Source organism: Protopterus annectens, chromosome 16.part0 (assembly GCF_019279795.1).
Source record: "Protopterus annectens isolate FY-2018-M chromosome 16.part0, PAN1.0, whole genome shotgun sequence".
Classification (NCBI taxonomy): Eukaryota; Metazoa; Chordata; order Ceratodontiformes; family Protopteridae; genus Protopterus; species Protopterus annectens.
This window is the reverse complement of record NC_056750.1, coordinates 280,439,512-280,454,972: the sequence shown is the minus strand read 5'-3', so window position 1 is coordinate 280,454,972 and position 15,461 is coordinate 280,439,512. Positions and strand designations below refer to the sequence as shown.

The following is a 15,461-nucleotide window of genomic DNA, read 5'->3' as shown; positions in this document are numbered from 1 at the left end:
ATGGAACATAACATTTTTAAGACTCAAAAAGAGGAAAACTCCTTTATGAGGTACAGTTGAGAGGTATGTGTATAATGCTTTTCATTACATAATGGAAGACACCTATTAGTGTTATATGCATGGTACTATGCATGATGCCAATCATTATACACTTTAGAAGGCATCTTATTCTGTTCTAATTTGCTTTTATTTGAATGTAACTGCATTTATTTTGTGATTTATTGTGCTGCACTTGTGTGTTGAAATCTGCAATAGATTACAGAATACAGAAAACGCCTAACTACAAAAGCCTGTCAGACCGCACATCCTAACAGTTACAACATTTGAATTCTAGGTCACACGAAATGGAATTAGGCAGTAACTGGACTGATGATCAGACTATAGTAAATACCAATAAGTTTACCATACTTAATAAGCACAGTTCCACTGAAGTAACTAAAGTAAACGCTGTTTATTTTATAATCAGAAAGACCACTTTGCATAATGTGAGCATAATTACAACAAAAAGAAATGGTAACAAAAATCTTTGCATGTGATGTTTACGCTTTGTCCAGATTTCATGTGCTAAGATGTTGAGATGTATGATTACACAGGGACTAAAGAAGTAAATGGACAGTTTCTCAGCTTAAAGTAAATACTAATACAAGTTTACTGTACTTAATAAGCATAGTTCCACTGAACTAAATCTATTTATTTTATAATCAGAAAGCCCACGTTACACGAGAGCACAACTATAGCACAATGAAACAGTAACAAAAATCTTCGTGCTTAGCTTACGTAAGCTAAAACAAACAATGAGCTTAAAACAATGGGGCACAAGGCCCCCCAAAATAACCATATATTTAACTACTGCAGTTAATAAACTTAGAAAGTTGCCAGAATAACGGGATTTGAGTTTGTGTGCATTTTCTGAAGGAAGTGACGTGAAGCTCAAACGTATGTCATTTACTGACTTCAGTCCTCACTCAGTGACTTACCAGAAAACCACAACTTTTATGAAAAACAAACAGACCGAAAACATATGAGGTAAAAATCTAAACAGTTGAGAGATATGACAATATGCTATCCACTTCGCACTATTAATTATCATATATCATCAAAAAACTGCACAGAAGGTCCTAAACCAAAATCAGTACTTCCCTCTAGTCATTTTCCTGAGATAACTAGAATGGCTGTCTCCAAAATATCCAATTGTTGTTCAATGACGTTAGTCCTAGCACCGCCTTCCGCCACCCCTCCCAGCCCGAAGCTACCCCTACTGCAAAACTGTAGTTTAGTCCACAGTCGGACGATTGACAGATGGTAGGGTGGGTAGTACGGAATACAGTGGAGTATTTATTACTCGGGTTGAAAAGCTGGAAGAAAATCATTTTGGGGTAGAACTGTGTCTAAGTGTGAACTAATTTATGTTTCTTTTAATTGGATACTTGCTGTCCAGTTCATTGTCCCACAGCCACTTACTTTACTAAGGGCGAGGAGTGATTTTTTTGTTGTGAGGTACAGTCGGACGAAAGAACAGTGTCCTCTCGAAGTTGGTGATCCATTGCAGTTAACAGCAAAGGCAATAGTGTTCAAGGAAAGACTTTTAAACACAGATATGGTTTCATTAGCGGATTTCAACTTCAGGTCTTCGTTACGGTACTTTCTAACGTTGTCACTTTGGGTTCATAGCAATTTCTGTTTCGCCAGCGATTTTAGCCCCGAGGTAAGTATTTCAGTCACACTTCTGTTCATGCTTAATAAATATCGCTGCGTGCTGGAGGGGTCTGATTTCGTATATAACGGTATTCAGATCAGAACCATGTAGAAATTCCTACAGGAAAGTTGTGCTACGTGGGGTGGGGGTGGGGTGTCTTATGGTACAGTTAAAAAGAAAGTTAATTTGTGCTCTTAAAAGTGGATTAGAATGAAAGCTGAGACTATTGTTGCCTTTCCATTGCAGTTTTTACAAACGTGAATATAGTTTGTGTTGTAGAGTTTTCTAACTCTACCAGCTTCAGCAACAAAGGCGGATGGATGGATGTAGGCATAGCTCTCAACCAATCAGGGACGAATTCCAACGGATTTGGGGACTAATCCAGAAGAAATCAGGGACACTTAAAATATTATTAACTTGAGACAATGACAGACTCAGAGCATATGAATTAATATACATTTTCTGAAGTAAAATAAGTCTATAACTCTTAATTATTGTCATATATTTGTTAAGTGTAATTCACCCACCTTTCCTCCAGACCAAAAGTCACTAATTTTAGGACAGATTAAGAGAGACAGAGCTAAAATTTGAGTCAAAACCAGAGACGTCCTTGAAAATCAGGGACAGTCGAGAGGTGTTTTTCTTTGTTTAACAGCACTTTTATTGGATAATTTGGCATATACAAAAAAAATGTTTCAAAACGCGAATTCCCTCGACGACCTTAGGAGCGAGTATGTTGATAATTTTACGACTGAAATGTGTAAGTAGAATGTAAAGCAGACAATGGAACAATCCAAGACGTTTATAACTTTTCGTACACGTGTATGATGCTTATTCCCTTATGTAACATTTCAGATTTCTTCTTTCAGGTTAAAGTAGTGCTGATCAACAATCCCGTCATGGTTACAATTCCTTTTCATACTCGCAGTTTTCCGTTGTTGCTCCACCCTACCGCTGCACTTTCAAAAAGTCTACAATTTTCTTCAGATGTTGCCCTACGCATTGAAACATACTTCTTAACTTCTTTGCTCATTAATTTTGTACAAAGCCATGAGTAATTGGGGGTCTCAAAATCCAGTACATTCTAAAATGGCAACTCTAGTACAATTAAATGGTTAACACCAGCAGCCTTTGCATCGACATGCATTTTCAGAACAATAAGGCGTATGAAACTCCGGCTTTAGAGAATAATTGTACTCCCTGATTTAACAAAGGATTAAACATTTTACGTGGGACAGGGCAAAAATATGAGGTAAAACCGGGGACACTTGAAAGGTGTGCATTGAAGTACAAAAGTAGAAACCAGTTGTTTTTAAAGGACTAAGTCACCTGCCCACATCTAAAATATGCACTTATGTCCAAATAATGCCCCTCTTACACACTAAAAAAAAAATCACAGTTTTCGGCTACTACACAACACTTGAACAAAAAAAATGTTTTTTTTTTTAGATGATTAAGTCTATGTTTAGAGCAGGCTGTGCATAGTTTAGGCAGCTGACTCGGTCATTTCTGACATGCTAAAATACCTATTTGAGTGTAGTGCCTTACTGTATTATTGTATTCTGTCATTAAACTCTGTTATTGTGGCTGTGCAAATTAACTATAGCCACGAATGGTAATGATACGAGCTTTGTTTCTGCTGTCAAATGTCTTACCGTGGTGTTAGGTGGCTTTTGTTCATTGTAGAAGAATGAGTATGAATCACAGCAGAGAATGCAGCCAGCTTCCATTGTCAGAAGACCAGTAAGTAGTCGGCATCTGTTAAAAAAACTTTCAAGTGTAAGGTTATTCACTAAACTTGAGAGTCACGTAAACACATTTTGTTATCTTTTTGGTTTATCCGTTCTCAGCAGTGAATCAGCACTATTTTAAGATACATACGAAACAATTTATTTTGCTTGGCGACGTGTTTGAGAAGTTATTTAGCAAGTTATTTAGCTAGTTATTTAGTTAGTTATTAACTACAATATAACCGTTATTAAAAAAAACTAATGGCCATTTGCTAGAGTATTAAGCTTAGTGTCCCATGAGGCTAGGCAGATTTGTATGCTACTGCCTCCATTTAAGAATTCATGCCACATGGCAAGAACAGTCCCTGTAAAATTGTGTGTAATTTGATCTTTGAGAAACTGTTGCAGACTAAGCAATCTCTCATACATGTTTTAATGTCATCAACTTTTGTTCCAGTCTTGTTGCTTTGAGAGATAGTGAGTGTGTGTGTAGAAGTTCAGTATTCAGGAAGAATTGTATGTCGTGATGCTTTCATCCCTTCTTTCATGACCGTTGCACTTGTGGTAAGAAGTTTTGCAAAGTGGGGTGAAGGATGTAGGTGTAATACTTCTTGGTTGTCCCTGATTTGTGTAGAATGACCTGACTTTGCCATCTTGTTGTCTTTGTGGGTCCAATAAAAGGTATTGCATGTCAGTGTTGGTGTCTTTTTGTGCTTTCTCATTATCTTTGATTTTTTTTTTGTGTGGATTGCAGAGCCACAATCTATCGGTGTCAGACATTAGGGTTTCATGCTACTTATTGTTTAGAACATGCATATTGGTGATTTGTTGTTCCATTAGGTTCACTTAAAATGTGGGCCTGTATACCATTATTTTTTTGTTTTGTTCCTGATTTTTGAGCAAAGAAGCTCTGAGCTATGGTGAGGGGATTGGCTTGCCCCCACCCCCTTGTGGGAGTATTAAGGGGGGATGTAATTTTCCTGTGTTCTACATCATAAAATTGCTTCTTATGAGGCAGCTAGTGAGCACTTTTTTGTGGGCCTCCAGGCTGCATTTTTATTCAATTAGTTTAACTGGAATTCAAAGCTGGTTCTGCATGTGATTCCCCTCCCACAGTGCACTTGTTCCTCTTCTAAAACCCTACTCAGTCTCTTTCTGGTTTCCTTCACACAACTTCTTAATTATGGAAAGACTTGAGTTTTGGCTAGACTTACTTTTATGTAGTGATATCCAGTTTATTTAAATTCATAAATAGTTACTAGACTTCTGCAGTCTGATACTGTCTGGTTAAGTGACTTGTTCAAGGTCACACAGCAGAGCTTCTGTGCAACTGGCATAGAAAGGATTCAAACGCTATTCTTCCCCACCTTCTAGATAGGGGATTAGTCCTCTGTGCTACCACTAGACACTTTAAATTAAATCATTGTAGCAATTTAATGCACTATACTGCTTGCCTAGTAGAAAAGTATGACATTACTAGAAAAGGCTACAGGCACCTTCTCTGCCATCACCCCTCAAAAAAGTTGCTAAAACAAGTAAGGTGTGGTAGCATGGTGTTCATAATTTAATTTTAGCAGTCATCTTTTGCTGATGAAACTTCCATAACATGCAGTTTAACTTAAGTTGTATATTGGTACTTTTTTAATGAAGTCCTTATTTTCACCTGAATATAAGATCAATTTCTACTGGGCTACTTTGGTGTCACTGTCAAGAACCGTGACAAATTCCAGCTACTGTTGCCACTGCCGTCTCAAATTTACACCGTGTTGGATTAGTCCAGCAGAGCATTGTTTTGTTTAGCTGTTTGTGCTGCCTTTGTTCTGCCTGGTTTTAGACAGGAGGGTATTTTTGCCGACTGTCTTGTACTTCCATTCTGTCATCTTCACAAGTGTTTACTTCCCCTTAAAATGTCACTAATCTGTACTCTCTCCCATACAAGTATGTATTCACTATTGCCCGTGAAATGTTCACCCTCAGTACCACTGGTATCAGCATGGTTTTCTTTATTCATTAGCCTACATATACCCTTAGTTTCATTTGTTTTCACATCACTTTTGTAAACCGGTTCTTTATTTATATGTATTGTTATTCCTTAAATATTTTATTTGCTAGCATATTCATAAAGTATCAGTGTTTGCTTCAGGTCTTAACTCGACTTATTTGAAAAGTTTTCTGCTTCTGTTTCTGCTTCCCCCACCTCTAGCATCATTACATTTATTTTTACTTCATAGATGTCATTTCTCAGGTCTACTGGCTGTCCAGTCTACCTCCTATGAGTTTTCTGTAATTTGTTCTTCACTGATTTTCTTCTTCTACAGTCCACTGAAGAATATACGTTCAGGAACTTCATCCTGATGGATCTTCTGAGTTTTCTGTCCTGTTTTTGTATTAAGGGTACTAATTAAAATCTTTACATGATCTTTGCCTAGAACATCTGCTGTAGGTTTTAATGGGTCTATATCACTTCGAAGAAACGGCAGAAGTTCGAACACCATATATTCAAACTTCTAACGTAGAAGTGCAAAACCATCGAAGGCTTAGAACAGCGATTTTTTTTTCCCAGGGAAAAAAATCGCTGTTCCAAGAAACACACACACAACACAAGCACACCAAAAAAAACAGCAATCCACACACATACACTTAAAATCCTACATCTAACCCTACACTAAACTGTACATACACTATCTATCCACTTACGTTAACCCAAACCCTAACCCTAAGGTCCGTCACTATCGCACACTCACCTGACCCGCGTCCTAACCCTCACTCACCTATCCCTCCCTAACCCTAAAGTCTGTCACTATCGCACACCCATCTCACCCACGCCCTAACCCTAACTCGCCTAACCCACGCCTTAACCCTAACGTCCGCACAATCGCACACTTACCTGAACCCGACCCATAACTTTCCACAGTGCTGAAAATTGTGAAGCCACAGAAACGGCCCACCGAATTCTTTGTTCGAACTGCTGAAGTTTCGACGAACTGATAGGAACCCGGTTTTAATCACTGGGGGGGGGGGGGTTGAGCCTCATTTCATTGCTGATTAATTACTGTTCTAAATTTAGCAGATTTGACCAATGTGTGATCTTCTGTCACCTGAACTTTTTGTCTTGTTCTATAAATTGCATTGCTGCTGTTTATTTGCTTCTTCACTGCAGCGTTTCTAATTTTGCTGTCTGTTCCACTAATGTCATTTTTTTACCTTACTTCATTCTGTCATGGTTTTCTCTTGAGGTATCCATTCTAGTCCATTATCTTAAGCCTTTTGAAAAGGAAAGACCATACATATGACTGTCCCCAATTGACTGCTGTAGTCTACTTCTTGTTTTGCCATTCCACTGATATGCCTTTTCTTCATCATTGATATTATTTCCTTCTCGTGGTAAGAGCACTATTATTATTATCTTGGAATGTTTGTAAGAGGGTGAAGACTATAGGGAATCGTAATGAACTGAATCCCATGTAATATTGATTTTAGAGAAGTGCAAACTTTGAGTAAAATGATTATAGTTTTGTATACTTAGGAGAGAGAATCCAGCATAGATTGTCTGAAGTGGAAACACGCAGAACTAGCTGTAATGTAGGGAATAAGAAGATGCACATGGAAAAGACTCTTGAGCTTGTCGCAAAGTACAGATCATGTAAAAAGTAGGAAAATAAACATTGGAACACTAACCTTAGGAGATTTTCTCAGATAGCCAAAAGCATTTGGAGTTTAACTTCATGTGTTAAATTGGTTACTTGATATGTTGGACTCTGCAGAGCACTCTTTATAGAGGGATAAAGAGTAAAGGGCATAGCATTTTATTGAGCTGTTTGTAAGCACTCTTCTAAAATAGTTAGATTTAAATTGAAAAGATGCTTGTTTAGAGTATCTCTTCTTTTGTCTTTTATCCTTCAGTAAACATTGTTCAACATTAGATTACTATTGCAGTAGTCTAAACTTTTTGGATTATATCCTGCCTAGGATATGACTTCCGGCCAGGTTTCAAAACTTCAGGACACCAGACACGCTGTAACTGCCAGGGTCTTGAGCCACACTACATAAAGTATTTTAGACAACACAAGCTTCAGAGCTTTCTCTTTGAAGTGCACTCCCTGTGCTGGGTTTCTTGGAATTGGTTGGCTGGCAATCATTAAAGGCTAGGCAGAAAAGCACTCTCCTGGAGAAAACCTTCAGCTTTTTCATTTTCTCATTAAAAAAACAAACAAAACAAAAATAAAACTGTGCTTTTGCTGTCAAAATATATTTTAATGCCAAGAAGTGTGCGCGTGTGTGTGTGCGCGGACGTGCATGTGTATATCTGTCTATCTATATGAGTCTGCTTCAGTAGACCAACCACTCACTTACCCGACACCTAGTTGCCCGAGATGACAAGATCGACACCTTCAGAAGATGGACATCTGGAAGACCGACGTTTCACGCAAGGCAAGTAACCGCTTGGCCATCCCGATAAAATTAACTAAAGTAAGCAAAACTAAACCCACCAATGTGGGGGGGGGGTTGCCCCCCGCACCCTCCTAACTAAATGTACCAACTCCGAGAATGCACTACTGCGGGGGTAAGGGGCAAAGTTCATTAGGATGGCCAAGCGGTTACTTACCTCGTGTGAAACGTCAGTCTTCCGGATGTCAGTCTTCTGAAGGTGTCAGTCTTCTCGTTTTCGGCAACTGGGTGATGGGTAAGTGAGCAGTCGGTCTACTGAAGTAGGTATATATATATATGTGTGTGTGTGTGTGTGTGTGTGTGTGTGTGTGTGTGTGTGTGTGTGTGTGTGTGTGTAATTATACATTTTGTATATGTATATATATATTTTTATATATGTGTGTGTGTGCATATATATATATATATATATATATATATATATATATATATATATATATATGTGTATGTATATAATATATATAGATATTTGTGTGTGTGTGTGTGTGTGTGTGTACTCGTGTATAATATATGTGAACTGTCATGACTTGTAGGGGAGTTTTTTCAATATATGGTTGAGTGAAAATTTCTACATTTTTATGTAGAGTTGGTGTTAGGAGCAGGGTATTTTGCTTTTTTTAGGCTGTCATTTATTTAGTTTGTTTATTTGTTTATTTATTTATCCTTAACATAAAAAATGAGATTAGGAATATATTTGTCCTTTTTATTTCAACTACAGATATGTTTAAATTTAGCACATGGTAATCTACTTTTGTATACTGGATTGCTTATATTGTGCCCCTCAGACTGAGCAGATACAAGTTGCAAAATAAGGCAGAATGGATAATTTTATTGCAATGGGATTATGAAGATTTTAATGTAATTTTGCCAAAAGTCTGTTCACTGGCCATTGTTTTTCCTACATTTAACTCAGAGTTCATTGTGATATTTAAACTTTGTTGTAAGTGTGTGTCTGGTGGGAATGAATAACATCAAACGATTTGTTGTTTTTTTACAGCTGGTACTTTAGTTTTTGGGCAGACATAATTGGCCAAAGTGTGCCTGGTAAGTTATGTTTTTGTGATCACAAGCATGGCTGGTTTGTACTATACCAGTCTTGCCTGACGATTGCAAGTTTTTTGATTAGGTCTGGACTTCAGCAGATGCTTAAAGCTAGTGCGAAATGGTTATGCTAATAGGAATTTGCGTAAAGATAGTTTTGTATGGAAAGTTTTTATGAGCAACACGGAAAAGAGAAATATTGCAACTGGGGTGGCTTAATATCCCTTAGCAAAAGGGAGTTATGAAACAGCTGTTAGTCATGTATGTTTTACCTCATATTTGTATGTTCTTCTTTTCAGGTTTCCCACAAATTATGTCATTATTTCAGCCATTAGTTTTCTTTTTATCCACCTGACCTTTCAGCACTGGGGTTGTACATAATTGCATGACTGTGATAAGGTCCTCTCAGTTTATGTATGCTGTTTTGCAAATTTACAGTTTCTTGATGACTGTAGTTCTGTTTTGTAGCTGTGGTGTGCTATGAACGTACGTACCTGTGAATAGCCATCTTTAAATCCACACACATTTAAAAGTTTTCAGAACTAGAAGGCAGTATAGGTTATCTGCACACTGAAATGCAAGAAAAATAATTTATTGCATAATTAGATTTTGCATATTTCATATGAAATTATGAATTGTAGTCGTAAGTTACATTTGATGACCCTTTTTTTTATGATATTCAGATATGACCTATAAACACTGTGGTATTTAGTGCTTAAAATAATATTTTCACAATAAACATATCTTCTTGTCATTTGCTGTTAATATTTCAGCTGTTTAAAATGTCTTTATGAAATGTAACCCAGGTGCATTTCTAGAGTATGGAGTCTGTATGTCCTTTCTGTGTCTGCATGGGTTTTCTGCTGGTGCTGTTTCCTCCCACATTCCAAAGACATGCAGTGGGTGGATTAGACACTACATTGGCCATAGGTGTGTGTGTGTGGTGATGAACTCCAGGCAGGACTAGCCACCTAGTTGTGTGTACTTCGGCTCTATACAGTCCGCTCCATTTGCGAAAATGGGTGGCTGTTGTGGGTGTGTTTTTTGATTGGACTATTAAGATGGGGTTGAGAGATGCCATCTGGAGCACCAGACTTATGTTGAGGTCATCTCTCCTATAGCAGTGGTGCATGGAATTTCAGTATGCCATGGTTTGTGATGAATGACACAGTGAGCTCTATGGTGCAGTGTTCTTGCTAGCAGTATACTGAACACTGAATAATGTTGGATGATGTTAAACAATGTCCTGATGCCGTCTGGAACTTGCACCCAGATGCAAAGTAGTAATCACTAAGCTGCATTGTGTTATACTTCTGTTTTATTGCTGTAGCATTTGCAGTATGAATAATATACTAATACAGCATGTAGTCGCACTGCCATAGGCAAGTAGCATGTTTGAGTGGAATTACAAATAGAAGTAATTATTTTCACAAAAAAGCAGACTGCAGTGATCGAAGGTATGATTCATGAAACCCATCAGAGAGCCTTGCAGTGTCAACATGCAGTACTTTACAACCAGAGTTATTCTAAGGAGCAGTAATCGGGGTGTGTTCTGATAATGTCGGTGATGCAGATTGTGTGTGTGTGTGTGTGTGTGTGTGTCTCTCTCTCTCTCCCGTTTACACACCATATGCTACATCGGCAACAGGCACCTTTTAGAGCTTGTTTTTCTGTAGCAGTTACGGGCTCAGGTTTCTAGCCCAAGGCCCATTTCTCTTCGGAGGGTGCACCACACACATTCACATGCACACCTAGGGCCAATTGAGTGTCCAGTCCATCTAGTGCATGTCTTTGGAATGTGGGAGGAAACAGGAGCACCTGGCAGAAACATGCAAATACAGGGAGTACCTACAGATTCCACACAGAAGGCACCCCAGCCGAGAATCAAACCAGAGAACCTCTTGCTGTTAGGCGACAACACTAACTGCTATACCACTGGGCTGCCTATGATGCAGATGGTATGCCGCTGAAATGGGACAATATCCAGTAGCAGAATGGTCTGTAATGTGTTGTGTACTGACCAAAGAGACCCTTTGCAGTACATTGGGACCCTTTGTACAGATGCATGTAATTAGGCTTAGTGTGGTTAGATAGCAGTCTGTGTTTTATCTACTTCCATCTGAACCAGGATCAGTTTACAGGCTATCATTGTAAATTAGGCTTAGTGTAGTTAGATAGCAGTCCGTGTTTTATCTGCTTTCATCTGAACCAGGATCCAGTTTACAGGCTACCATTGTAAACATGCCTGAGGGGGCTAATATAGCCACCATGAAATAACATTACACCCGTGTATGTAACATGTTTGCTGCTTATAAGGCATGTGCTTTGATTATGCAGCATTGTGAAATTTGTGACTGTCTGCCTAAAAGTACTTGTTTCTTACCTTGTACACCTTTGGATAAAGTCTGAGAGGGTGAACAGCTTAGCAGGCTGTGCATGTTTCCAAGGGATAGCAGTGGACGTAGTCGTGGAGAGGCGTTGCCTATTTTGGAAGGTATAAGCAGGAGAGCTATTAGATACTTCTTCATGAATGCATCCACATGTGTTTTCAGTTTGGTAGAGCACACAGCATACTAAGGTACTTGTCAGTACAAGGGATGCCACTGGGATGCACTGTATATATATATATATATATATATATATATATATATATATATATGTATGTATTGCAAAATCATGAATGGAAGTTGCTGGATTGGGAGGGTACGCAATGCAATAGGCTGCCCACTCACACGCTGAATAAGACCTTTTGTGGCTCACCTGTCTGCCCTTCTTGGTGAGAGATGCATCATAAAGCACGTTGTATGCCTTTTCTTCCTGGTCATCCTGTGTTCGTGGGTCTGTTCTAAAGGCATTCTTGGCAGTCTATCAGGAGAGACATATGGATGTGTACTGTGCAAGATGCGCATTCTTGGAGGGTAGTTTAGCTGTTTGAAGGGAGGTGCACCACTGAAATTTGTTTTCCTGTGGCAAAGGCACACACATAGCAGGCTAGCATTATGTACATGCTTGTCATTTGTTTATCCTTCGACTGGGTTAGTCCCACTAGGGTAGTGGCCTCTTCTGAGGATACTCAATGTGATATTTATACTGACTAGGTGAGTTTTGACTAGGGCACCAGGGAACATCTTTTTTTTTTAAGTTCCATGGGATGTTCTGTATTCAAGATCAGTTTTCTGCCGTATACAAACTTGAGTGCCAAGATAGAATATAAAGGGTATATTTATATTCCAAGGGCTAGTACTGGACGTAGTTGTGGAGAGGTGTAAATGAAAGGGAAAGAGTAGTAATATTTTTTATGTGCTAGACTTGCCAAATAAAAGGTATAGTTGGTCACAGCTGATGTTTTAAAACAAATACATTGTATTGCAATCTCCTGTGTAAAATATATTGTGCTCTCTCTCTCTCTCTCTATATATATATATATATATATATATTTTTTTTTTAATGAAAAACATGATTCCAATAGAAAGGATGTCCTAGAATCTGACTGAAGTTTGTTTGAATGTTCTTCATATTCAGTTTGGTTTTCATAGGTATAGTATTTCTTTGAGAGCTGATCCTTCTTTTATACCTAAAGTGGTATCCAAGTTTACTTTAAACCAACTATCCATCTCCCTGTTTTCTTTCCTGAACCTAAAAATGAGGGAGAAAGGATTCTCCATCCCTTGGATGCCCACAGACAATTCTGGTCCTATTTTGACAGAACTAAATTTTCAGATCTTAGGATCAGTTGTTCATTTCTTGTGATGGTAAGAATAGGCAACCTGTGTCGAAACAGACTGTTTCCAAATATCTATGGCTTTTTGGAAAGGGTTGGATTCTAGAAGTATTCTAAAAGCTGCTACTTGGTCTTCTGTGCATACTTTTACAAAGTACTATAAGCTTGATTCCTTCTCTAGGTCTGGATCAGGTTTTTGTTAGGACTGTTTTCCAGGGGCTCTTGGACCCTTCTTGTTCCTCATCCCAGATATATTAGCAGTGGTAATCTATTTGTATAGCTAAAGCTACTGCAGCAGTTATCAATATGAAGAACATATTACAGTTGTGTAAGTTGAACTTGCTGTTCCAGTCCACTCCCTTCCTCCATCTCCCTTGTGTGTGTGTGTGTTTTTTTTTGGTGTGTTTTTTATGCCAGAGTGTGGACTTTCCTTTTATGTTCATAACATTGCCCTTTCAAGGCTCAGCCTCCCTCTGTCTGTCTGCTGGCAAGAAAGCTCTGAAGGGCTTTGCACCTGACTCATTTTTTAGTTAGCTCATCTCGAGCTGCTTGACAGTTTGGGTATGTAGAAAGTGCCCTGAAGCTGTGGAAGCTAGACGGCTGTTGTATCCATGGTAGGATATAACCTATATAGCTAAGGGTGCTGCAGCAGTGATCATTCAAACATCTACCCTTATGGTAAGTTCAACTTATGTAGAGCTCATGATTAGTCACATATTTGGTCACCGCCATTAGAATGTGTGTTTTATGGTAGTAGGTTCATAGGTGAATATTAAGCTAACTACCTTGAAAGGTCATTTTAAGGCTTGCCAATAATCTAACGTCAGAATCAAACCTTGTATTTATAAGGTGATGATCTTGACCATTATGCCACCCCACCCCCAAAAGTTTGGGCTCAACAGTTTTAAAGTTGCATATGTATTGCTCTGATGCTAGTGCCTTGCCTCTAGACCATGGGTAATGGTCTTTTTTGCCATTTGTACACATTTTATGACATTGGATCTTGCCTTAAACCGTGAACATAGTGTAGATGGCAAACAGTTATTGCTATGCACAGCTGTCTGTTAATTTTTTTGTATCTCAGCATATGATTATACATAAATATTTGCATGTTCTTTCAGCACCATCAGAAGGGACTGCAGTTAATTGCATCACCCTGATTATACACTCCATGTCCTTTCAGCACTGCCTAAAAGGACTGCTTTACATTAGCTAATGGCCGTTCTAAATGTTCTGTCAGTAGACTTTTTGCTACTTTTGCTGGAGTTGTGGCACTACTCATTATGAAAAGTGTTAATTGCATCGTTTTGTAGTACTAATTTAAACATGTATTCCATAGCTACACTAGTACATTGTTAGAATTTATTCAGGATATTCCTGTAAAAAATGATACTTTAGCCAAGGCAATGGGTATTTGATTCCCACACTTAGATCATGAGAGTTGAGGGTGGTGTTAATAAGGTTCTTTACTGCATTCATTAAGATTTCTCGTTTCCTAAATAAAACGAGAACAAGTCAAGATACAGATGTGTCTGCATATCTTCCTGCGGTATCTTCCATTTCTCTTTGTATTAGCATACATTAATTTACTTCTCCATTTTATTTAATGTTAATCATTAGATCACTGTTGCAGAGGCTTAAGCTATATGGGAAACATCCTACCAAGGATCGAACATACAGCCAGTATCCATAGCTTTAGGACATCTTCCATGTGCTCATATGTATTGAGTAGGCAGAAGGGTATGCTGGTATAAAAGCATACGTATGGGTGCCAAAATTCAGAACTTTGCCATTGAAGATACCAATAAGACTGTCTCTTTACTGTGTCTTCAGTGGTTCTGTGGCCAGATGGTTTCATGACAAATGGGCAGATAAGTACCCTATTGAGTACTTTCTCTTTTTTTTTTTTTTGAGATTTTTGGTTTATGGTTCTGTGAAAAGTGAAGTGCTTGTACATAGATCATGACATGGTTTACTGACTGCCTCTGTTCAGCAGAGGTATAGACACCAGACCAGGGCTAATGTCAGATCTCTTGTTTATAGAGATTCCCACCCAGCCTACCTCTTTTGTTTAGGAGAAAACACAGCATTTAGTCATGATCTGTTTCATTCAAACCTAAGACCTTGAGGAGCCAGCTTGATTCTCTTAAACTCTTTGTAGAGAAAAAAAACTTCTAAAAACACTTCCGTGGCCTATTTGTAGTCTAGTGCAGGTACATTGGATATCCCTTTTCTGGTCAACAAGAAAAGAAACATCTTTGGAGAGGTCCCTGCCCTGTATGCATGACTCCACTCAGCTGATATCTGAACCCTCGGACTGTCTGTTGGCCACTTCTGACCCTTCTGGGGTTGCTTCATTTGAAGCCACTAAGAGTTGGGAGCTAGCACATCTGGTACTGCTAGACATACGCTCTCGGCAGAGAGTGGAAAATCCTGCTTGGTCGGTCTATAAAGGGAGTGTGATGCCTTGCAGGTAACTGTTAGCAAGGAGGTACATGATAACTGGAGGTGAAGGACTTCTGATCAGACTTTCACTTCTGAGTTTCTGAAGAGTAAGGCTCAGAAGCAAAAATGCCTTTCCACTCCCTCTATCCCTACCTCAAAAGAAGAAGCTAAAGAGTACTGGTTCTCTTTTTGCTAAGGGTCAGTTTAGGGCTTTTCAGCCACTTCAGACTGCTTCTCCATCCTGTATTTTCTTTCTAAAACAAAGTTTTCCATCTCATTCTGATTCAGAATCTTATTTTGACATTGAGGAGATTTGTCTATACTATGCTTCACAAGTCTCCTCACCTGAAAATTCAGATACTTCTGTGGAGGAATTATCTTT

General features: G+C 38.6%; 1 protein-coding gene across 1 annotated transcript in view; it reads left to right on the top strand.

Annotated features, from left to right (window-relative positions):
• Positions 1-1,286: 1,286 nt before the first annotated feature.
• MMP14 (matrix metallopeptidase 14) overlaps positions 1,287-15,461 on the top strand; it is a 282,841-nt gene continuing 268,666 nt past the window's right edge. The window contains exon 1 of the mRNA XM_044057971.1: positions 1,287-1,705. Within this exon, the coding sequence (XP_043913906.1) occupies positions 1,598-1,705 (108 nt within the window). The 5' untranslated portion in view covers positions 1,287-1,597. The remainder of the gene's footprint in view (positions 1,706-15,461) is intronic.